Raw genomic sequence first — 25,381 nt, forward strand, 5'->3', positions numbered from 1 at the left:
ATATGCTGATGACACACAGCTCTATCTCCCTGTGACATCTGAATCAGGAGAGGCTGTACAAATCCTGGACCAGTGCCTGAACTCATTAATGGGTTGGATGAGGGCCAATACACTGAAATTGGATCCTGGCCAGACAGAAGCCTTTGGGAGTGGTTCCCAAGTCCAGGAGATAGGCTCATTGCCTGTTCTGGATGAGGTTGCACTCCCTCTGAAAGATCAGGTTCATAGTTTGGGGGTACCCCTCGATCCCTCACTGTGTCTGGAATCCCAAGTGGCCATGACAGCTTGGAGTGCCTTTTACCAACTTTGGCTGGTTTGCCAACTATGGCCTCTTCTGGACAGGGATAGCTTGGCCACAGTGGTACAGGTGCTAGTAACCTCAAGACTGGATTACTGCAATGCACTCTACGTGGGGCTGCCCTTAAGGCTGGTCCAGAAGCTGGAGCTAGTGCAGAACGCAGCAGCTCAGCTCTTGTCGGGAGCTGCCCCTTTTCAGCATGTAACTCCTTTGCTGAGGGAACTGCACTGGCTGCCTATTCGCTACTAGGCCAGGTTTAAGGTTTTAGTACTAGTGTACAAAGCCCTAAACAACTCGGGACCAGGATACCTGAGAGAACGCCTTCTCCCTTACCAACTTGCCTGGTCATGAGGTCATCGGAGGGCATGTTCCTGGTGGTTCCACATGGACCTATGGCCAGATTGGAGTCCACCAGGAAAACAGCCTTCAGTGTGGTGGCCCCCTTTCTTTGGAATTCCCTGCCCCTGGAACAGGGAACACACCAACACTGTGCTGTTTCCAGTGCCTCCTGAAAACAGCACTGTTCCAGGAGGCATTCCTTAATTGACCAGTCACGGTTTGTATTGGTATCCTGTTTTTTAAAATAGCGTAATTTTAATCTGAAGTTTTAGGCTTTTTATTCTTTTACTGTTTTATCTCTTGTGTTCACCATTCCAAAATCTGTTGTAGATATAGAGCGGTATACAAATATTGTAAGCAAGTAAGTAATTAAATAAATAAATATTGTTCAATTATTTCATTTTTGGCATTTAAATTGTCCTAACTTCTGCCTTGGTTCTTAGTTAACTATATTAGTGACTGCGGCTTTGGGCTTCTCAAACGACCACACTCATAAGCAAATATGGTGCCTGGGCTGAAAAGCTGCCAGTAGTTTAGAATTGGTACTGCAAAACTATGAGCCAAAAGTAATTATGGTAGTCCCCTGACTAAAGTTGGAACTAGAACATAACTGTGTGTGTGTGTGTGTGTGTGTGTGTATATATATATATACAAACAAACATTTATATCCCTATTTTCCTCCTGCAAGGAACCCAATGCTGCTTACACAGTCCTCCTCTCCATTTTCTCCTAACAACAATCCTGTGAGGTAGGTTAGGTGGAGAGTCAGTGACTGGGCCAAAGTCACCCAATAAACTCCAAAGCTGGGTGGGGATTAGAACCTGGATGTCCCAAGTCCCAGTCCAGCACTCTTAACAGCTACACCACACTGGCTCTCCATATTCCAGTAAGCCATATTCTGAAGTATAATCTCTCTCTCTCTTTCTTACACTATGCTTTCCCTTCCACCAGCATTCATACACAAGAGTAGATGCATGCATATGTGGCCAAACAAAAACACACAGAGGCTGTACTCAAATGTAACATTCCTAGTCCAATGGTTTGCAGGAATAAGCTTGATTGCCCCCCTCCCCACTTCCTTCAGCCCCTCACACACCTGGCTGCAAAGCAGACTCCCTGGATCCCAGCTTCCACCTTTTCCATCTTGAATGTGTTCCGAAATCTTCTGCAGTATAGCGAATACTCTGCTCCACATGTTGACCAGGTTACCAGCAGCCTAAGAGTATTTTGATATTGTTTATATATCATTCCTCCCATCACGCCATGGTGTTCAGTATAACTGAACACAATATCCTTTTAATATGCCTAGCAGGTACAGGTGTCAGGGGCACAGTTTTAAGTGGCTCCCTTCACTCCTGACAGGCAGGATCCAAACAGTGGTAGTTGGGGGGCTACTGCTCTGCCTCTTGGCTTTTGACTTGTAGGGATCTTCAAGATTCCATTTCCATCTTGACCTCATGCTATTTAGCATCTTCATGAAACCACTGGGTGGTTATCTGGAGGTTTGGGCTGAGGAGCCACCAATATGGTGATGATATCAAAGTATATCTCTAATTTACATTAGATCCTTTGGAGGCAGTTAAAACCCTAAATCCTTGATTCTTGGCTGTGCAGGACTGGATGGAAGAATACATGAAACTTAATCCAGGTAAAACAGAGGTAGTATTGGTGGGTGGACCTTCTGATATGGAATTAGATGTACAGCTTGTTCTGGATGGGATCACACTTCAGGTGTGTAGACTGGGAATGCTCCTTGATCTATTGCTGCTTTTGGAAGTGGCATCTAGGAGCACCTTTTATCAGTTTCAGCTCATGTGTCAGTTGTCCCCTTTCATGGGAGTCAGATCTTGCCACGGTCATTTGTCTTCTGGTGATTGTAACATGATCTATGTCAGGCTACCCTTAAAAAGCTTTTGGAAACTTCAGCTAGTGAAAAATGCTGCCAGATTGTAGGCAGGAGATGGCTGATCATAGCATATTACTCTGGTTTGTTTGAGCTTCATTACCTGCCTATATGTTTTCGAGATCAAATTAAGGTGTTGGTTTTCATCCTTAAAACCCTTAATGCCTTGGGACTTGGGTAACTGAAGGATCACCTTCTTCCATATGTGCCCCCTCATGCAGTCTACTTAACTTTCTTCCAGTGCCATTGCCAAATGAGGTTCAGTGAGTGCCTGCTTGGAGCTATGCCTTTTCCATGGTGATGCCGGCTTTCTGGAATGCTCTCCCGAGAGGCACGTGCCAAGGCTTCACTTTGTCTCTTTCAGGTGTGGACCAAGGTAAAACCTGGTTCTTTGGGTGCTTCCAGAGGGAGAGATCCTAGCATTTCCATCAGAAGGCATTAGCTATTCCTTCTTCTTTTCCTTAATGGATTTTCTATGGTAAGAAAACAGATGGAACAAGTGGTGGGAAAACATGGGTTACAAATGGAAGATGTTATCCGGACCCCAGTAAAATTCATGAACGAGGCAGGGTGATTGCACAAAAAAATGAAGGCTGTGGAGGAATCCAGCCAACCCACTTTGGGCTCCGTGGCCAAAGCAGGATTCAGGAGGCCAAAGTGGGCTCTTCCCCGCCCTACCCCCAATGCCCCTACTGTGCCACACAAGCCCCCTGCTCCATACCTGGACCCTTGGGACACGGGCCATCGGCCTCTTCAAGGGAGTCGCCATTTTGGCAACTTTCTCTGTTTCCGGAAATTGAATCCTGTGCAAATGGTGGACGTAAGGCTGTCACGTATGCAACATTACTGGTGTTTACGCCTGTAATGTTGCTTGCATGACGGCCTTACTGTTGTCATTTGCGCAGGATTCAATTTCCGGAAATAGAGGAAGTCGTAATGGCAACTCCCTCAAAGAGGCTGAGGGCTGCTAGCGCACGTCCTGAGGGTCCAGGTACAGAGGAGGGAGCTCACGCAGAGGGATGTGTGGCTGGGCAGAGGGGCTTCCAGAGTACACCCAAGTGCTTTGGAGTGACCTGACCTGCTGCAGGCCAACCCCAACCTGCTTTGGGTGCAGCCCGGAGCAGCCTGAAGCACCCCGCTTCAACTTTGAATTCGGCTCTGGAGCTGAAGCAATGCACAGCCCTAAAAAGCCCCTTTTCTGGAAGTACCCTTTAAGAAGGATTTTAGTTAAACTGATTTTGCTGCATTTGGATTTGCTTGTTTGTCATCCACTGGCATCATTAGTTACTAATATACTGCTGTTACTATTTTCTGCTGGGAAGAGATGTTACTTGTATTTTTTAATTTTTGATGATGTTTTCTTTCTCTGCTGCCATATTATGTTCTATAGTTTTATTGTGTATCTGATGTATATTTGTTTTAATGTTTGCGGGGGGGGGGGTTGCAAGCTGTTTTGAGGTACTTCTGAAAAGAGAAAAGCAGGATACACACTATTAAAATTAATAAGGTATTTGTCCAGATGTAATAACGCAGTATATTCCAATCCTATTCTGTATTTTGCGCAGACTGTATTTTGCGCCATGGTTGGTCCTCAGTGATAGTAGCCTTCTGTACCTGTCACACCTCACTGCCCCTGCTGCCAATAGTCTTTCAGAAGCATGTGCCAAAATTTTTGAGGCAAGAAACCACAGACCAATTATAGGTTGAGCCATTCATCCCTTTGCATTGTGTTAATAGCTTCCAGAAGTCATAGTAAGGGGCATTACTAGTGCATTCAGGAAAGTAGCAAAATAAGTGGGAGTTGCTCGATGGCAGGTGAGTCCAGTTAAACCGACTTTGCCATACAGACAGTGAACCAATGTTGTTTTTCTTGCTCTTTGTCGGCAAGTGTATCCTTATGTGACGTCTATCACAGAAGACTATTTGAAAGCCTGCTGAACTGAGATTTACTTCTTTTTGCGTTTCCGGTGCACTGGAAAGAGGGTATAGCTTAGTGGTAGAGCACATGCTTTGGATGCAGAAGGTCCCAGGTTCGATTCCTGGCATTTCCAGGTAGGGCTGGGAAAAGACTCCTGCCTGAAATCCTGAGGAGCCACTGCCAGTCAGTGTTGACAGTACTGAGCTAGGTGGACCAAATATATGAATCAGTACAAAGCCACTTTATGTATTCATGTGTATGCAACAGTAAAGGATGAATGCGCCCCAAGAAGGAACGTCAATGCGTTGGGCTTTACATGCGTTGTGTTACTGAGGTATTTGTCTTTTAAAGTATCACTCACTATTCAGGCCAGATACTTATTTTACAGCTGCCATGTGGGAAGCTGCTTGAAAGACTTGCATGAAGTGGCTGCTCCTTTTAGCAGCCATTATTTGTATTACTCAACATGTGAATAATTCATATTGTTTGGAAAGCCTCAATGCCAGTTCCAATTGCCCTGATATAAGAATTATATTAGGGCAATTGGAACTACTAACTTGAATAGTAGTAGTGTTCTCACATCTAACAAATGGAACTTGCACTAACCTAGCAATGCTTCCTGTACGTTCAGTACAGCTGTATCAGAGTGCAGGAGGAGAGAAGCCTTACGTTGTCATTATTTAGCTGGAAAAGGCTATAATTATTCTTTCCAGTAGTGATCTCAGGTGGTTTCTACATATTTAGCACATTCCCTAGGGATGCTCAAGTACAGATGTTTGCAAATTAAAAGAAAAAGATATTTAAAAAATGGCTTGACAAGGACCTGTGAGCTTCCAGGATTAATGGAGTGTTGAGGGCATAAGACAATACTAAAATAACTCATCTCATTGTATAGAGAGGGAACCTCTGGGTTTACAGTCAGTGCCAAAGACAGGAACTCTACCATTTGTCTGGGGGTAAACTTGCTGGTGCCCAGTCATAGCTACCCTAAAATCCTGGAGTTCTCTATTGTTTTCTGTCAACAGCTCTCAATTCTATCCTGGGGAGAAAAAAAAGAATCTAAAGAAATCAGAAACATGGCAGAATGTATGAATTTATCATTTTAGTCTTTAGTTGATAGCAGTAGTTGAAGTGGTGGTGTAGGAGCTCATCAGGTCAGCCCCCATAGCCACACCCCAAATATGTAGCCAGCTTTAGCCCTATTTAGGCATCACCATTAAGAAGTACAACATGGTTACAAAAGGGGCTGCAGGGCAGCATCTATTTGAAGGTTAGGTACAAACAGAATACTGTTTGCTATTAGATGACAATTTTTCTATCTATAATTGCATATATATATATATATATATATATATATGATGACAATCTAAAACATCTATTAAGAAACTATAAATATGTTTCTTAAAAATGTTGCTCTCTATACAGTGAAAAGTTACAGCTCAATCCTACCCATAATTACTCAGATGAACACTCTTACTGGTTTTACATTGACTGCAGTTCAGTGGACTTACTCCCAAGTAATCCAATCCTATGCATGTTTATTCAGAAGCAAGTCTCAATGAGTTCAATCAGAATTAATCCAAAGTATGTGTGCATAAGATTCCAACCATGATTTATATGTTTATTTACTTAATGAAAAATGTAACATTATGAGTCAGAAGCTTTGGCTTTCCTTTACTTGCAAAAGGTGCACCAAAAAGCTGCCAACAATGCTGATACGATATTTGGCCTGGGTAATTCAGTGTCCTCATCATACAAAATAAAGGGGCAACCATCTTGTCCTGCAGCACTTGTATGAATGCTTATGAGGGAATGCCTTTATCAGTCACATTAAATTTAATCTGGAATAAGGAGTTCTGAAATGGAATTAGATGTTCTCCCCTTGCAAGCACTTTGTAGCTACAAATAAGGTTCTGAACAGAAGGCAAGCTATCTGGAAGCACAATCCAATGGGTATGGTTGCTACTCGTTCATAATTGTTATGGAATGGTTCCTTTTGGTTTTTACAAAAAAGCAAACTTCCATTAGTCCTACCTTCTGCTTCAAAAATATGAGGATAAAAGACTTCTGCTAGCACAAAACAAACACCAACAAACCCAAATTCAAGATATGTTGTTTCTTAATAGATCCATATTTAATAATTAAAATAATATGACAGGACACCCATGATTTAAGCCTGTTAATGTTCTGATTAATTTACACAGTAGCAAATTAGTCAATTTGTCTGTTTAAGACAGCAGACTAATGATGGGAAATACACACATACACAATGAGGAAAGAAGAGCACAGTGCAATCCTAACATATGTTCTCAGAAGTAAGTCCCATTAAGTTACTGGGGTTACTTATCAGTAACTGTGTATGGCTGCAACCTAACAGTGCAATCCTATGCATGTCTACTGAGAAGTAAGCCCCACTACATTTAAAGGGACTTAGGGCGCAATCCTATGACTACTAGCCAGTGGCTAGACAACCATAGGATTTTTCATTTCCTGGGGACCGACCTGCGAGCCAACATTCTGAGGTCAGTTCCCAGGAAACTGTCTCCCTGCCCCCTCCCAGGCAGCACGTTTTGTCCCCAGCACTGCACTCGTAAGAGCAGTGTGGAACGGGGTGGGGGGAGAAGGGTATGTTTCTGGGGATGGTGGAAGCACTGGTAAAAGACTCCCTATGCGCCATCCAGCCACCCCCACCCCCCGCTACAGCCGAAGTTGGCCATAGCCTCAAATGCAGGGCAGCCAGAGAAGATCCCCTCTGCACACCACACACCCTACAGTGGATAGTCAGTTGCCTCCAAGTTCAGAGGTGGCCAATTATCCCCATTGGATTGCACCCTTACTCCTAGATAAATATGCACAGGTTTCCAGTCTGAACAGCACAACTTTATACTATCTATTCAAAAGTAATTCCTACTGAATTCAATAGGGAAGCAAGCATAGGATTGAAGCCAAAGTGTTTTTAAGGCACAATCCTACGCAGGTTTAGACAGAAATGAGTCCTACAACTCCCAGAATCTCCTAGCCAGCATGGCTGGCTGGGGCATGCTGGGAATTGTAGGCCTTAAAAACATCCATAGGATTGCACCTTTAAAAAAATATACCCAACCCTCAACCCGTCGAACGATTCCACTCACGTTTATTCGGAAGTCCCACTTTCAATGGGGCTTACTTCCAAGTACCTGTGCAAAAGAACTGTCGCCTTGTCCTATCCATGTTTGGATAGAAAAAGTCCTACAGCTCCCAGCATTCCCGAACGAGCATGGCTGGCTGGGGCAAGCTGGGAATTGTAGGGCTTTTTTTCTGTCCAAACATGCAGAGGATTGCGCCTTTAATCGCTGAACACAAAGGCGACAGTCCCTATGCACAGTTGAAAGCCCCACGACTTCCGAGGAAGCGATAAGCTCGGGCCGCACACCAAACTCGGAGCAAGCCCCCCCCCCCGAACTCCATGGGATTTGCCTCCCAGTAAATCAATACGCGTGAAATTGGACTATATAGCCCCTCTGCCCAGCTTTGCGCTGAGCTCCGCCTTCTTCAGCGCGCGTACCGTGCCGAGACTTAAAAGCCCCGCAGCCGAACCCGGCCCAGCGGAGTGGGCGGTGTCGAGTCAGAGGCGGGAGCGGAACGTCGGTCCGTTCGGGCTGATCCTCTTGTTCCGAGTGGCTAGATCGGGCTGCCGATCACATCACATCACATCACATCAAAGCAAGGCAAGACGTTCGCGCGCGCGCGCGCTCTTTCTTTCTTTCTCCGCCCCGCGCGCGCGCGCGCACCCACCGACCCACCCACCCACGAAGCGGCAGCTGCTAGGACTGGTTGAGCTGAGGGAAGAGCGCGCGCAGGCGCGTGCGTGAGGCAGGGAGTTGGTGGCGGAGCGGGAGGGGGGAAGGGAGGGAGTTAAAAAAAAAAAAAGCGAGGTGGAGAGGAAACAAAAACAATCGCCCGGGCGCCGCCATCTTGGGTCCGTTCTCCACACCACGCAAGTGAATGGGTAGCTATGAAAGTACCACAGAGGCGCAGCAAGGTAGGGAGGGCCATTCAGCGCTGCCAGCCGGGCCTGGGGGGCGATAAAACCGGATCTTTCCCCTTCCTTGTCTTCTCTTCCCGTCGCCGTCCTGAGGAAAAATCTAGCTTTGGCCCTTCCTTCTCCTCGGCAGCTCCTCAACTTCATTATCGAGGACACAAAGTTGGGCTCCGCCGCGGTTTCGCCGCCGCCAGCCGGGAGACTGGAGGGTTGGACCTAGGAGCAGCAGGTTCTTCGCAGCCTGGGAAGAAGAGCTAGGAGGAGGGGAAAGAAGAGAGCTTTCTCGTCCGCCTGCCTCCCCCCCCCCCCCCCGCACAGGGCTAGCCTGGTCTACGTTGTGTGGGAGGCACAAGGGGGAGAGAAAAAGGCGAGCAAGGATTGACCAGGCTCCGTGCCCTCGCCCGCCCCGCTGTCGTCTACTCGCTGCTGGTGTGAAGAAAATAAGGGAGGAGAAGCAAAACAAAAGCCAAGTTGGAACGCGTACGAGGGTCCTCCTGCATCTACAGCGACCGAAGGGGACATTGTGGGAAATGGTGAGCCCATGAAGAGTTGGAGGGGAGAGGAAAAGAGAGGTGTGGTGTCTGCACATCTTTCAAGCTTGAAGAGCAGACTATAAATCAAGGAGAAAAGATCTTCCCTGCCTGGCCGCTCGAGAAGACCGATTTGCCCATACCTGATCACCGTGGTTATAAAGCATCGCTTCACCTACTTCTCCACCCATTTTTGAGACCTCTTACACTATCACTTCAGGAAAGGTTTTTCCCAAGCCTCTTGAGTAGGCTTTTTTTTTTAAAGAAAAGAAAAGGGAAGTATTTTTAGAACGTTGAAAAAATCTCTGCCCACCCTCCTTTACCAGCTGGAAACAGTATTGCCTCCCCATTGCCTCCCGTCATTTTTGTGCGGTTTTAAAATACCAAATATAAGGGTATTTTAAGTATAGGGTTGGGGAAGGGTCATACAGGTTGAGGAAGTTCTGTAAAGAGTTTGAAACTTCTTGAAGGCAAAGTGAGGATGTGACATGTTCAGTCTACTCCTTTGAGTGGGCAAAAGATCATGATCTTGAAAGGGTTGAATAGGCAAGTGGTAATATTCATCTTTCATTGACTTGATAAAGAAGAACCAGAGAGTCCTTACATTTGTGGTTTTGTGGAGGACAGATAAGCTCTTATTTCTGCCCCATCCTTTCCTTGTTGGTTGCTCTCAGCATTTATTAATAGGACACCTCAGTGTTTCACAAATTGCTTATAAGATTTTTTTAAAAAACGGATGGATTAGTTTACCGTTGCTTGTTCCATTGAAGGCATGTTTGTGTTGACACTTGAAGCCAAGATGGAACTATTTCTCACCCAGACACTACTTGCTGTAAAAGAAGCGTGAAGACGAAAGTATTGTTTACCAATATCTGTGCGTCTTGCCTACTTCCAGTACTCATGGGGAATATCTTACAGATTTCAAAGTGAAGAAAACAATGCATTATGCTTCAAGACATTTGCTTAACACTCAACTACTCTACTGTTGACCTTTTAAACTGGGTACTTAATGTGTTTTTATGAATAGAAATTTGCCACCGTTTGTACAGAAGCCAAATGACGTGTGTGTTCCCAAATATATACATCCCTTTACTGGAGGAAGAACTGGATAGACTGACAGCATAGAAATCTGATTTCCCTCTTGTGGACTTGTTACTTTCCAAATATGTCACTACAGATAACTTTAATGAAGTGAAAGAGGGATTTTATATTTGGAAGACCCAGGAAGCTGGATATATAGAATTTCTTCATATTGATTCTTACTATTTGGAAAATGGGAGCTGCTACAAAGTTGGTGTTTGCTGTTTTTCTTATCTCTTGTTCTTCAGGTAAGTACATGGTTTTCTTCTCTATTTAGTTTTCAGTATTCTAACACACTTAACAGTGCATTGTAATATCTCTTATGAGATTACAAATGCACGTTCAAGTCTTTGCACACTGATTTTTTTTTATTTTCTTTAGAATGCCACAACTGAATTTTGCTACTAGTTAAACTGATGTCTTGAATAAGTTTTGCAAATTACAGTGTGGAAGCTAATAATCTGGGGCGTTATGAAGGAATGGCAAATGTAGTCAGGTATACAATAACTTGCCAGAAAGTTGGCTGTAATACCCGTAACTTAACATGTCTATTTTTCTTTCTGTAAAGTCAGTAGTATGTTTTTTTTTTAAATGAAAGGTATGAAATACTACATCATAAGAGAGTAATGTATTGAATAGTCTTGGCCTTTAAAATGCTAATTTTAGTTTAGTTTTACTTGTTTTTTGATAGCCACTTTATGGGAAACTCATGGTTTTGCAACAGCAATCTTTTTGTTAAAAGAAAGAAGTTGATCAGGTTTTTGTCACAACAAGACATTTTTTTCTGGGCAGCAACCAGTGGTTGGAGGAACTCTTCGCTTTGTACTGTGACCACTAGTAATGGGTAGGATGACTCTTGGTTCTCTCTTCTCTAGTTAAACTAGAGTATGTGTTCTGTTGTTAATTTTCTTGGGTACATATATCCAGTGTTAATTGAAAAGTGAAATAGATTTTAGAATTGAATTGACATATATATCTGGTTATGATTTCACTTTTATTCCAGTCATTAGATCACTTCTGCTCTCCAGCAGTAGTGTAATATGTGTAAGATTTTGCTGAATGGTACACTTTCTTGTGGTTATTAAATGGATACAGTCTAGTCTTGTGTCTGTAATGTTATTGATCTGTTCCGTGTGGGCTGACTGTGCTGTGAAATGGCGATCACCACTAAAGAATGAACCAGCTGAATTTTGTTTAAAGGGAAGAATAGCTAAACGAGTTATTGTTGTGCATACTAGTTCTATCAAATGAAAAGTTATATTACATTTTTAAAAGTGAAGTCAGTGCTTGGTAAACTCAGTTGTAAGTCTTCTAGCTTTCCCTATAAAAATGTTGTTTAGAATATTCAGTTCCGAAACTTTTTGCTTTTAAATGTAAGACTTCAGGTGCTTTACATTTCCTTGTTCTTATTTGCATTCTATCAGTTCTAATCAGGTTCTGTTTTTAATCTCTTCTTTCAATGCTTTAACACCATTCCAGTGACTAAAGGGGAAGCACTCTTGATCAATCTCCAACTTTCAACCTGATCCTAAATACGTTCACTTGAAAGTAGGTTGCATCTCTGTTCCAATGGAGCTTCCTTCTTGATTAAGTATGCATAATCTTACAACCTTTGAGGCCGTCCCTATGTGGAGTTCACCTAGTTTATATACTGGGCAGTAATATACTGAAGTTGCCATGCAGCAAAGTGTTACTGTAAGTATTTCTAAAAAGTGTGAAGGTAAAGGGGAATAAACTATTGTAAATGTACATAGCAGCTCCCATTAATGCACTGCTGCAAGCATAGGTGTTTTGTAATTGAAATAATAACATATAGTACTGACTGGTAGAAACATTTAAAACTGGCCATATAAAAAGACTCCCCCAAAGACCAGCCTTCTCCAACCTGGTGCTCTCCAGATGCTTTGGTCTACAACTCCCAGATCCTGACTATTGGCCATGATAGCTGGGGCTGGTGAAAGTTGAAGTCCAAAACATCTGGAAGGCACCATGTTGGGAAAGGCTGGAGCAAACTATATATTCCTTTCATATTAGCCTTGTGATGAAGTTAGGCATCAGTGAACATAATATTTCTAAATTATGAAGTTGGGGAAGCTAAATGCCTTCTTAGTAATATTCAGTAATCTGGATGGTTGTTCTGCTGTGTCCCAGACAACTGTTCTCCTTCTCCAAGCACATTGACCAGTGCGAAAACATGTAGCTCATTACTGCTGAATTTATAATAATTCTTGTTTTTAAGAATAGAACTTATAGTGATGGGTTTGTTGTAGAAAAAATGCCTTTCAGATAAGTTCTTGGGATATTTCTGCATTTTTCCCAGCTTTCTTATTTGTACTCTACAGTTCCTCCCTCCCTGTTAGATCCAGTGCTTTGCTGAAGAAACAGTATTCACTTCCATTTTGTGAATATAGAGAAAAAGGAATTGTTTTTTCTCTTGCAATCTTGTGCCAACTGTAAAGGTGTAGTTCTTAAGCATAGTTAAACAGTGATAGGAAGTTAGTCCCATAGAACACAGTGTGATTTTCTTCTGAGTAAATATAATATAGGATGTAAAGGAGTGGGCTTGAGACATCACCTTCTCAAGAATAATTGCTCAATATGCATAGCAAGTGATCTTTTAAGAATAATCCTAAGGGGTTCTTTGAGCAATAATTTAAATATTTAAAACAAGCACACACTGGGAAATCATTAAAGGGTTGTTGGGTGCCTTAGAGAGGACAACTCTGAAAATTAATGTTGGGAGAATGTTATCAGAAATGATAACAGCCTCTTAACGAGTAATACTGTTAGTAATGATGTGGATGATTGTCTTATCCCATAGTTGAAATATTGTAAATAGCTGGAAATTCAGAAGATTTAAAAACCCTCTTAGAATAAACTCTTGCCTTCTGTTTCTTAATGTAGAGTGGGTTGTTTCTATAAAACATGTTGGTAGTTGTCTAGCCTGAAAGTTGTAGGAGGCTAAACTCAAAAATGGTTTTCTAGTTTTTCTTTACAAAATCTCATATGTAATACACTCCTCTTATTTTGTAAGAGACTCTTTAGTCATTAAACTTTTCGGAGAATAACCCATTTAAACTTCACCAAAGGCAATGACAGGTAGTGGAGATGGAAGTTGATCTTACCAAGAAACCATGTTCTTTTGTCTACTGTACTGCATAGTCGTGAAATTGCATATTTGTTAAAGAATTTGATATACATTTCATATACATTTAGAGTCGTACACATTTAGAGTCAAACTCTGGAAGAGCTAAAGAAAATAAGACAGATGGATCCTTTATTAGAATATACAAAATGGGGCAGCATGCTGTTTGCATACCTTGACAATAATTAAGATTTCTATCAACGGTCCTAGAGCATAGACTACCTGGCTATGGTTGTCATGATCTTGACTCCAGCAGCATGATTGGTGTTGCTGGTTATTAGTAGTTGAAAATCTCCTAACAACTTACATTGAATAGTCCACGTACAGCATAATGCATATCTTGTAAACTGGTCTTTTTTATATATTAAACAAGAGTAAGATAGTGTTTTGATTAGCAAAGTACAATTTTTCTTTTGAATATAATATGAATATCTGAGGTATAAAAGACTTGAGACAACATTTGGTAGCTCTCAAATATAATAATTGCTGCCTAGTGAAGTTATGTATGTTGAAGTTGCTTTTAGAAACCACTGCTTTTGTAATAGCACTCAAAGCATGCTGATTTCAAAGACTACTAAACTATGGTTGCCACTGAATTGTCAAAAAGTGAGTGTGGTTTTGCTCTTTTATGTCAATAAATATTGAAGGTGTAGTAGTTTGGGGGCAGAGTTCATACAAGGTAAAACATAACTATACTGTAGCTGTAAGGGAAACCACCATGGCATGAGATTTGTTCTAACAGATTTGGTATTCAGATTTTATTTTTAAAAATGGCTTAAGTACCTAAAAATATTGCCTCTGCTTGTTACACTGGCTAAACTATTTTAACTCAAAACTTACAACTTAGCTTTGCAAATATTTATTGAACCATTTCTGTTTTACTAGCACATGTAGCCATCAGTCTGAATCTGCTTTCTGAAAACTCTTGATTTGAAAGTTGCATCCTTCTTCCAAATTGCTTTACTTTGGTATTGTACTAAAGTAAAAGTATGATGAAAAGGCCACGTAGTAGCGAATGTCTACTTTTTAATAATCCCTAGTCATACATAGTTTTGGAGAAACTGAGAAATGGTTTTCAGTATGAAGAGTCACCCTAGAGAGGCATCAACAGTTCTCTAAGGAAGCACAAGGTTGTCACAGACCCCTCATTGTCTGCTGGTTCCACTAAAGACATAAAATGGGCCAGTTCTTCCCTGTTTTAATATGTGCAATACAGGAGTCTGCATGTTTCTTCTTTTGTATTGACAGTCATTGTCAAGTACATACTGTGGATGTCCTTAAGCTTAATAATCTGCTTACTTCCCTTTTTTTTACACACACACACCGAACTGCAAGGGCAACCTAAGATTGTTTTGCTCTGGTTAAATCTGTGAGAAGCTAAAACAGTTTCTGTTCTTCACTTGGGCTAGAATCTTACGCATGCTTACCTGTGAGTACGCCTCACTGAATACAGTGAGTCCCTCCTTCAGATGCCTCAGCCAAATAAAGTGAGAAGGGTGGTTAGAAGAGAGAAGGCCTTTTCAGTGGTAGCACCCTGTCTATGGAATGCCCTCCCCAGAGAGGCTTGCCAGGCACTTAGGTTATGATTTTTTTGTTGCCAGGTGAAGACCTTTTTTATTTTCCCAGGTACTTTTAAGAACCGTTTTAGTGCTTTTAGATCACTGTACTTTTATTGCTGCTGATTTTATCTTGGTTTTATTATGTGCGGTTTTTATTTTGTTTGTATTTTATGCTTTTACTGTATTGTACACCATCCAGGGAACTTATTGGGCTTTATAAAAGTTATTGGGCTGTTTAAAAGTTAAATAAATGAACACAGAATTGAGCTATTAATGATGCTCACTGTGATAAAGTTGCATAATCCCTTTTTTATACTGTAACTTCGTGGCTCCAAAAAAAAAAGACAAGATAATAAAGAAACCCAAACTTACTGTGCTTTCAGCTCTTATGATTTGACCAGTCTCACTTTCGGAGGAAACTGCTGGTTGTTAAGTGTTTGGCGTGAATACCAGGCTACTTGGTAAGAACGCATTATCACAATCAGCTGTTAAACACAAATTTCTCTCAGATGCTTTTGCACACAGTTTTTTTTCAAATTCTCTTATGCTCCCTTCCAATATAGATACTTGCAAGAAAAAAAACACACACCTTCCATTGTTGTATCTTAAATATAAATTTGACGTAGTTAATTGATACTAATTTCTAAATTATCATTTCTTGTTTGTTCACATATTTGTATTTATAATATCCAGTCACAGGCTATGCATGATAATGATATAATTCAAAACTATATGAACTATTTGAAAAGTTCTGGATTGTGGTGTTTCCATTGTGGCTTCAGGGCAGCAAAGGATTCTGTGAGAAATATAATGTCAAATGGTGTGCATATCTTGTTTGGGTTTGAACATTGGCAACACAGCAGGATTAACTGTTTATTTCTCCTTAAGGAGCAATCCTCTAGCCACTAGACAATGTGTAGAGGGCCATAGCATATTTTGGTTTCTGGGGACCCCCCTCCCTGCCCCCTCCCACACCCTCTTGTAGCCAGTGTGGTTCTGCCTGCGCTGGCTACATCGCCGCACTCAGAAACAGAGCACGGAGATGGGGGAAAGGGAGCGGAGAGGGGAGGAGACCACAGAAGCCGCATTATGTGGCGTCCTATGTGCTGTGTGTCCTCCTTCCCTCCCCTGCTCTGAAGCCATGACTAGACAGGCAAAATTGCCTGTCTAGCCAAAAATGCAGGGCGGCCAGAGCACCGAGGCGAGAATCACCTTGAAGCGCCGGCCACCCTGCATTGGATACTTGGCAGCCTCTGACTTTGGAGGCTGCCGACTATTTCATGAAACTGGCTGGAGCCTCCAGTTTGTAGCAGACCATGGCATTGCACAGCTTTGTAATGTTTGGCAGCACTACTTGGCAATAGTTTTGCTCCTCCATTATGATTTGGTGCCAGAATAGGGCACTAGGTTTCTTGTGCAGTCCCACAAGATCCCATCTTTTCTATAGTGCTCTTTAGCTTCTATATGCAGCTGTTGGAAGAGATCATTTGTCAGTTTGGATTGCTGTGTCACCAGTCTGCTGATGAGTCCTAGCGCTATTTTTATTTCCAGTAAATCCAGGAGTATTGGTTCAGTCTTCTAAATGAATACCTGAATATGGTTATGGACTGTATTGAGGGTTAAGCCTGTTGTGGTAGCTCAGCTACAGGTCTGCCTGGATGAGAATAATTGTCCAAATTGGTTCATTTGGATTTTATGGGCTTTGGTACTGAAACCTTGGTTTCCCAGGTGGGCAACCTGCACCCAAGAAATGGACAGGGGAGTACCCAGTTGCATTCAATACCACTGGCCATAGTATCTTTCTGAGATCACTTGCTGCAATGTGGTGGAGAGTACCATCCTTCCAGTGGCTTGTTCATTCCTGGAATGGTAGGAATCCCAAAAGAGGTATCCCTAGTTTTTCTAGACCATAAGAGTTGTCAGACATAATTTTCCTTGTCTGTTTTGTTGAGATCCAATCAGTGTACCAGACACCAAGCAAGAAAAGTAGAGGCAAAACAAAGCCAATTTTATTATTTCTCTAAATCTCTATATGATTGTTCCCAGCTGTCCTTATATGTAAGCTGAATGAGTGTCTGTGGGACAAGCTGGAACCCTGCTGACTCAAGAAGGAAAGTCCTTAGACAATGGGCTGTCACCATCCTCTGCATGTCAGAAAGGATTAAAACTACTAAAGAACTGACCAGGGCACACTTACATGGGAGTAAATTTCATTGAAAACAGTAGAATGTACATATAAGACATGTACAAGATAATGTTGTAGATTCAGAAATACTTGCTAGTTATGTCACAAACATCTGCAAGACCTAAGAAGGATGGATTGAGTTAAATCAAGGCAGTGGGCTGGTTCATACCATTGAACAGCCCACCGTGGCTTATTTAAGCCATGGTGGGCTGTGGTTTGTGCCAGGGACCATTTTGAGTATTCACTGCCTGGCCATAGCTTGTTGTGTCATGTGAACCTGAGTGCTGGGGTTGTGCGAGGTTAAACAACCCTTGGATAACCCATGGCCTACTCTAGGGTTATGTGAGGGTTGTTTAACCCTCGCACAGTCCCTGCCACCTGGGTTTGCACGACATGACAAGCTGCGGCCAGGCAGTGAAAACTGAAATCCTGCCCAGCATGTGCTGCAGCCCACATGGCTATTTTGATTGTGCAGGTCAGGTCAATGTAAACCACTGGTTTAAATCAAATAAAAGGATGGTTTCCAACCTTCTAATGCATAGATTTTCTGAACACACACACACATAATTCCTGTAACAATGAGAACCTATATCTGCAACTAAAAATACTGCCATTATTACTCAGCAGCATAAAACAGAACCTTTGGTCATGCACCCACATACCTTTTCCATTGGGGGAAAAAACCCTATCTGCTTAGGGGAACAATTACAAAATTATGCATTTCTGCTTGGCTCTCTATACAAAAGAAAAATTTAAGCTGATTGGTGGGAGATTCAGAACAAATAAAAAGAAAGACTTCACACAATGCATAAACTATGGAATTTGTTAATATAGGATGTGATGATGGCCATTTTAGATGGTTTAAAAAGAGGGTTAGACTAATTCACGGAGAACAAGGTTATCAGTGGGTTATTAGTCATGATGGCAGAGTATTACCTCCAGTATCAGAGGTAGTATGCCTTTGAATAGCAGTTGCTGGGAAACTTAGGTGGCACAGTGCTATTGCATCCATTTCCTGCTTTAGGGCATCTGGTTAGCTACTGTGGGAAAAGAATGCTGGACAAGATAGGCCTTCAGCATGATGACTCTTTATGTTCAGAAGCACAGACCATGGTTTGGCATTATCTCTGAATTGAGTCAGTTGTTAAAGGTTCATAGATTTAGTTCTAAGACAAGGAGCATTGACTTTAACATGGTTTATTACACTGAAATATTTAAAAAAGCTTTTAAAGCAACACTTACTATGAAATCTTCTTTAAAAAGTAAAAATCCAATCTTTGTAAACTAATCTGGTTTTTCAGTTATGGCACTTAACTGTTTGACCAGTAACATAAACTCATATTGTACATCAGAGGGTACAGTAGAAGAATACTAAGGTAGATTCAAGATCTATTGAAAACTTGTGTACAAAGTATGGTATGGGGCTGGGGGCACCTCTCAGAACTCACCCATGCATACCTCTGAAAGATCATATCCCAGTCTTATCTAAAGCAATCTAGTACTAACTACTTTCAAATATTCAGGGCATAGGAGGAGAAAAAGGTTGTGATCTCTTTAGATCCAAGGGCAGTTTATGGTCCAAGCCTCCCACATCCCTAAGTATACTAGCAGTTTCTCGCAATGAAAGCACCTATAGCCTCCAGGGTAGATTGATTTAAAGCAGGGTGATTTTAAATCGACCCTCTCGGAAGCTTCAACAGCCAGTTTAAATAATTGATTTATATCAAGTTTCCCACTGATACTTCATATTTCTTAAACGATGTTACATAACATATTGACCAATCTAACCACTAAATCATGGTGACTTACAACTAGAGAATTTACACTATACAATTTGAATCGCTAGCTACACAGAGTAGCTAACATCTCAAAACATTTGCTTATTATAGTCAATGTATGTCTTTTTAGAGACGGCTAATGGCCCCAAACTTTTCAGAAGCAAGGACTAGTAGTTAGTGGTTAGAGCAATGTATTTTCATAAGATAAAAGCCATGCAGAGTGTTTGTTTTGAGTAAATATTCATAATTTGATAACTGAGCAGATGGCAGACTTCAAGGAGTGGAAAGCAGAAAAAAATGGACTATACAGTATTTGGTGGAAAGTGAAATAAAAGGAGCTAGATGGACATCCATTGGAAAAGCATCCTACAAATGCATTTTCATGATTAAGAAAACCGTATCCTGCATGCCTGCCTCCTGTACCATGGGTGATGGCAACATGGAGATGGCCTCCAATTTTAACCAAAGCTTGGGTACGTTCATTGGGTTGAGACTGTTCTCAAGATCATCTGGTCCTGCGTAGGGCCTTAAAAGCTCTACACCCCATTTTTAATTGGGTTCAGAAACAAAGTGATAACCAATGCAAATGGAATATTGCTAGGGCAACATGCTTTGGATACATCTTGGCTGAGTTAATATCTTGATGACTGAACATGGAACTAACTAAACTTTTTGAACAACTTTCATGTCAACACCATGTACAGCACATTATAGTAGCCTATCTGGATGTTACTAAGGCATGGAGGAAAGCAAATGTTGCAGCTGGTGAAGTAGCACAAGCTGGTAAAACGCATTCATAGATACTGCTTCTGCCTGAAAATCTAGTTGCAGTGACAGCATATTCCCAAGATGTAAACATAATTCTTAAGATGAATACAACCCCATCAAAAGAGATCCTGCATTTTAATGGAACTAAACATCACCCAGTCCATCACAGATCACCTTTGCCTCCCTGAGATCAGACAGACCATTGACAATGGGAACTATATTTTAAATGGACTACAGTTTCTAAATGGCCTTCAAAACCAGGCCCCCATGGATTAACTTTTAAGATGGTTAGTGTAACATGGATTGTGGTGACGAGGTTCTCTCCAGGAATTCATGAACCTAGCAAATAAAATGCATCTCTAGCCCAAGTCACTGCCTATACATCTAGGAGCATAGCTTAGTCCAGAAGCATACTCCAGTTGATAACTGAACCTCCATGCAAGAGGTGTTGAACCTCTTTCTACCTGAGGGCTAAATCCAGTTTCAGAGAAGCTCTCATGGGCTGCATTCCAGTGGTGGGTGAGGCCAAAAATAGCAGTATATTTTAATTTAAAAGTGTTTACTGCTAGTAACTAGATTTGAGGAGAGGCATTTTAACCTTTTAGGATGTGGAAAAAATATTCAAAAGCCTGAAAACTACTAAATCCATAGTCAGGGCCACCTGGTGATGTGGGGAAGGAGGCATAGCCTTCTTGGGAATTCCAGATGGCCAAATTTGGTCTGCTGGCCTAAGGCTCAATACCTCTGCTTTATGGAGAGTGAGATTCCCATCCAGAATAAGCAAACCCACCCATTTCTTGACTGCCTTGGCCATTAATAATTAAAGCTGTCTTACCTGGATTCAACCTCATTGTAACACTAATCCATTCCATGATTGCCTCCAGCATCTGACCCAGGTCAGAAGTGAAACTTCAGGTTTTGCATCAGATGGTATTAAAATAACTAGATATTATTAGTGTACTGATGATATTGCAGTCTGGATAATCACTATTGGCATTTTTATACAATGTTAAACAGGAGAAGTTGGATTTTTGATGACCCGTGTAAATCCCATGGAGATTAAAATAATCTATGTGTTTTACATTCTCTAGTATATTTGTGTGTGTGTGTGTGTGTGTGTGTGGTGATTCCAGACTTTAAAAAAAAGTTAACTGGAATAAAATATGAAACCTTTTAATATATTTTTTCCAAGATGACAAATCAAAATTAATTAACCTGCTTTTAGAAAGAAATTACTTTTATTTTAATATAAAGGGCCTACTCTATGCAGTAATGGTGACAAAAGAAACATATTTTTCCACCATTATTGTATCTGTACAACGCTGGCCAACAGAACTCTTTTGGGTAGTCAGGGGCCTACTTGGTACAGGCAAAATAGGACAGCAGTTGAAACACTCAAAGGCCGGTTGTAATCAATTTGCATTACATTTTGCAGATAAAATTGTTTGTATCTGCTCTGACTTGAATGCCATAGTTTTGACAATCTGTGACATTGTCTGGCCCTGGATAGTTTTCAGGTTGTGCATCCTGAGGATACGGACACGTTGCTTGGAGACCTGAGGCCTGTCACATGCTCTTTAGATTCTTGCACCTCCTAGTTAGTGAAATCTGCCAGTGCTGGGCTAACAGGGATATCTGAAATTGTCAGTGCTTCATTAAGGGTAGTTCTGATGGTTCTGAAGGAGGCAGTTCTGAAACCGCTGTTGAAGAAGCCGGTCTAGATTCGCTGCCTCTCCAGAATTATTGCTCTGTTTCTATTCTGCCACTTCTGAGCAAGGTCTTGGAGTGGGTGGTGTTGTCGGGAGCGCCGTAGTGGCCTCTTTCAATATACTCCAGTAGCCAACTCAAGACACAGATGAAAGGATTCTTTTCAAGGCTTTAATCCTTTTACAGCTTAATGACTCTATCAGATGCTAATCACCAGCGACTAAGCAATGAACAGCAGAGTAGCCTGTGCTCCAGGTAGGCAGTTGGTCCCCATTTGAAGGAGAGTCACTTGAAGACCCTGGACTTATGGGCGAGGGAGAGATCCTCCCTCTTTACCTTGGGTCCACGGGAGGCGGCCGTTGCTTGCGTGCCAAACGGGCACTACGCCTCCTTTCCGTGCCCTCCATTGCTCGTCGCTCCCTGCGTCTGCGTCGAGCATCTAGCAAGCCCCCATCCCGCACTTTCTCACTGCCAGGGTCACTATCTATCTTAGGAATGCCGGCAGGAGGAATCTCTGCCAGCTGCTGTGCCTGTGAGGGATGAGCTGGCTCCTCTCCCACGGATTGCTGATCTTCTCAGACTCAGAACTGCTCTAGGGTTCTATCGGCTCAGTTTCCACCCTGACAGGTGTCATGTCAGCTCCAGGCTGTCTTGGATAAAACAGATTTATTCAGATCCATTTCAGTCTGACTTTTGGAATTGATTTATTGTTCATTTTTCCATGTCTTGATAAGAAGTATAATACATACTGAGGAATTTATTGTTTAGAATCAAATTTATATGTTTTACTATTAACTCATATCAAGGAGGAATTATTGTTTTTTAAAGGACAAAAGTGATTGCTTGTGGGTTTCATATAATGTGACTGGTGAAATTAGATCTTGGGTTTAATTAACTTTCAGCATGATTGCAATCTTTACAGCTTCAATTTTTGTATGGATTATTTACTTTATGAACATTTTAGAGCCTTTTGTGCTTAAGTATTGCACATATCAAACTTCCATTCAGTTCATTGGATCTTCTACAGGAACCCCATGAAGTGAATGGAAGCTGCTCATTAGTAATGCGTAGTGCCCTGTATCGGCTGGTTAATGTTTGCCAATGTAATGGTATGGTGTGGATCAGTAATGTTGGTTTAAAACATGAGTGGGGAATCTCCAGCCTGCAGAAGTTCCCCATCTATCCTGTGGAGCTTGGACTCCCTTTTCTGTCCCCAACAATTCCACCCCCTAAGCTCCACCCCTAGCCTGGAGACCGCCAGAGGCTTGGGGAGGAGCAGCCAGAAGGGGAACGCCCTTTTCATTTCTGTTCACAGGTTAGCGATAATAAGGGGATTCTGCCACAGGAGCAGTGGCTGTACACTCTTCTGACCCTTGCAGGACCACCTGCAAACACTGGCTGAGTGTGCTTTGCTTGTCCTTTTGCCTTCCATTCATAGGGAAAGTGAAGGATGAACGAAGCTAGGCTGAGCATTCAGCCAGCACTTACAGGAGCTTGTACAAGCACAGGTGAGTTCCTTTCCTTTGCATGCCACTTGCTGCTCCAGTCAAGATGGTGAGTGACATGCAAAGGAAGCACCCAGACAGCTTGGCTTCACCCGCCCTGCATTCTTACCCTATAAGAATAAGAGCCTTAAGGCTCAGGGCAGATGAAGCTGCGTCACCAAACATGCTGGGTGGATGATCTACTCGATACATCAGTTGGGGTGGCTTTGCTTCACATGGACAATCCCCAACGCATGGAGCTGACACATTGGCCAGAGACCAAATTATATTAGTTTCCCTTCCCTGGTTCAAAAACAAAAACAAAGTAGTGATGCTTTGAATTGATTCAGTTGCCAGTTATGTACGTATGTATTTATGATATTAAATGCCACACAATAAAGTACGTTCTCTAGGCAGCTTCCAATAAAAAAAGTCCACGAGTTACTAGCCTGCTGGAGCTTGGTAGAACAGATGAAGAACGCCATCATTCCTGCAGGAGCTCTCTTCATTTCTGTCCTGGGTGCAGAGAAATGGGAGCACTCTGTCCCTTCTCTGCCAACCCACTCACTTGCCTGATGGGATTCTTTCTCGCCTATGACTACCAGGCTAGTACTTAAATGCAAGGGTGTATATGTAAGGAGCGCCCTACCTGCCTCTTGCAGTCCCCTCCAATAGCCAACTCAGGACACAGACGACGAGGATTCTTTCTGAGGCTTTATTCCTTTATTACTTTATGACTCTTTCAGATACTTACTAATCACTAGCGACTAAGCAAGGAACAGCACTGGGGAAAGATAGCAGAGTAGCCTAAGCTCCAGGTAAGGCAGTTGGTCCCCATTTGAAGGGGAACCGCAGGAAGACTCTGAACTTAGGGGCTATGGAGAGATCCTCCCTCTTTCCCTTGCGTCCTCGGGACATGACCGTTGTTTGAGTGCCATACGAGCGGTACGCCTCCTTTCGGTGCCCTCCATCAGTCGTCGCTCCCTGCGTCTGCACCGAGCATCCAGCAAGCCCCCCTCCAGCGCTCTCTCACTGCTGGGGTCACTATCTATCCCAGGAATGCTGGCAGGAGGAATCTTTGCCAGCTGCTGTGCTTGTGAGAGATGCGCAAGCTCCTCTCCCATGGATTGCTGTTCCTCCACAGAATCAGAACTGCTCTGGGGCTCTATGGGCTCAGTTTCCACCCTGACAGTATAATACATTCAGCACATGTCTTGGTTAAAAAGGATTAAAAAATCCAGCTCCAACCTTTGGCTGCAAGGCAGTACCATCTACATATTGGGCATTGTACAATCCACACAGTTGTGCTCTATTTGGAGGAACATGCTGAAGAACAAATATCGTCATGTGACTCAACTGACAAAGCCAAGCAGTGCACTGTAAGGAAAGGATCTATTCAAATATTTTTCTCTCTTAGTGCTCTATTCAAGACGGCGTTTTATTTAAATTGTATTTTATTTATTTAAAAATACCTCTGCATGCTTCATATTTTTCTATATTTGATTGATCAGACTTTATGTTTTAAGAAAAACCCATCATGTAGAACTGAGGAGGGCGCCGGGTTGTCTACCCCTGCTGTAGGTCATTTCAAAGGTATAGGAAATATTTTAGGTATAGGTAGCAATAAAAATGACATGAAAACCTTCAGGAAATGCATCTGATCTCCATCTTGCATTCTTTGCACCCCTCTGTAGTTGTAGAATGCTGGCACCTTTTTTTTAGCTGAATAGCTGTGTTAGGCCCTGGTCTTGCATGTGTCTAAAAGGTTTACTTTGAATATTATATTTATATTTTACTTGAATATTATAACTTCAGGTTCTCCGTAATACTCCATATATGGGTAGACATGTGACTGAAGCATTATGAAAGGATGTTGTATTAGTCATTCAACCACTTGTTGCCTATTTCATTATGGTCACTCTCTCATTTTACAAAATAGGTTGGATTTAACCCATACATAAAAGCGCACTTACAGTCTGGCTTAATTTACTTGGAATTAAATGTTAATAGAGTTTACCGCTATAATATCTACTTCATTTGTCTTACACAATAAATAAGGAAGATTTTATGCATCTAAAGAAAAAGGGCTAAACGTAGTAGCTGGATACAATATGGATATTCGCTTTTAATAAAAGTTTGTATAATTCTACAGATTCGTATCTGTTTTGGATATTCATATAGTGCTGGTTTTCTAACATATAAATTTGTAATCTTATGCAAGTACCCTCTAACTTTATAGTGCTTATGTAAGCTGGTGTTTCTTTGAGGATGCTAGCTGGTAATTGCTTTAGACTGAGAAAGATGATTGCTATAAATAAGATGCATTATAATTATAGCCTCTGAAAGCCTGTTGGTTAAAGTGTGCATGGCAATTGTTAATAATTAATAATATTTAATAAGACTTTACAGTATAAGACGTTTATGTTTGAAAGTATTGGTAACGTACATTGTGGTGTCCTGTTGTAAACTTGCAGTTTTCAAATGATGTCTCTTTTATAGAGTATGCACAACAAATGGAGTAACTATCAGTGGTAATAGTAACTGTGTGTGTGTGTGTGTGTGTGTATAAGCTTGTACTCAGGAGTTGGATTACTGATTCCATTGGGTTTTGCACCATTTGGATTTGTATAGCATATGTGAACATTCCGTATATACCCAATAGTTCA

General features: G+C 41.9%; 1 protein-coding gene and 1 long non-coding RNA gene across 3 annotated transcripts in view; one reads left to right on the plus strand and one right to left on the minus strand.

Moving 5' to 3' along the window:
* Nucleotides 1–8,117, minus strand: part of LOC146358399 (uncharacterized) — a 111,504-nt gene extending 103,387 nt beyond the window's left edge. Inside the window, exons 1-2 of the long non-coding RNA XR_014784350.1 lie at nucleotides 8,003–8,117; nucleotides 1,734–3,013 (exon numbers count right to left, since the gene is read on the minus strand). This is a non-coding gene — a long non-coding RNA (uncharacterized LOC146358399). The remainder of the gene's footprint in view (nucleotides 1–1,733; nucleotides 3,014–8,002) is intronic.
* Nucleotides 8,118–8,369: 252 nt separating this feature from the next.
* Nucleotides 8,370–25,381, plus strand: part of ACVR2A (activin A receptor type 2A) — a 65,105-nt gene continuing 48,093 nt past the window's right edge. The window contains exon 1 of one of the 2 annotated variants that reach the window (XM_084810024.1): nucleotides 8,370–10,337. In XM_084810024.1, coding sequence (XP_084666150.1) covers nucleotides 10,283–10,337 — 55 coding nt within the window. In that variant the 5' untranslated portion in view covers nucleotides 8,370–10,282. The remainder of the gene's footprint in view (nucleotides 10,338–25,381) is intronic. The other variant, XR_014784325.1, reaches the window with a different exon arrangement.

This window comes from Heloderma suspectum, chromosome 1, assembly GCF_057233095.1.
Source record: "Heloderma suspectum isolate Gila_16-S chromosome 1, 16-S_ref, whole genome shotgun sequence".
Taxonomy (NCBI): domain Eukaryota; kingdom Metazoa; phylum Chordata; class Lepidosauria; order Squamata; family Helodermatidae; genus Heloderma; species Heloderma suspectum.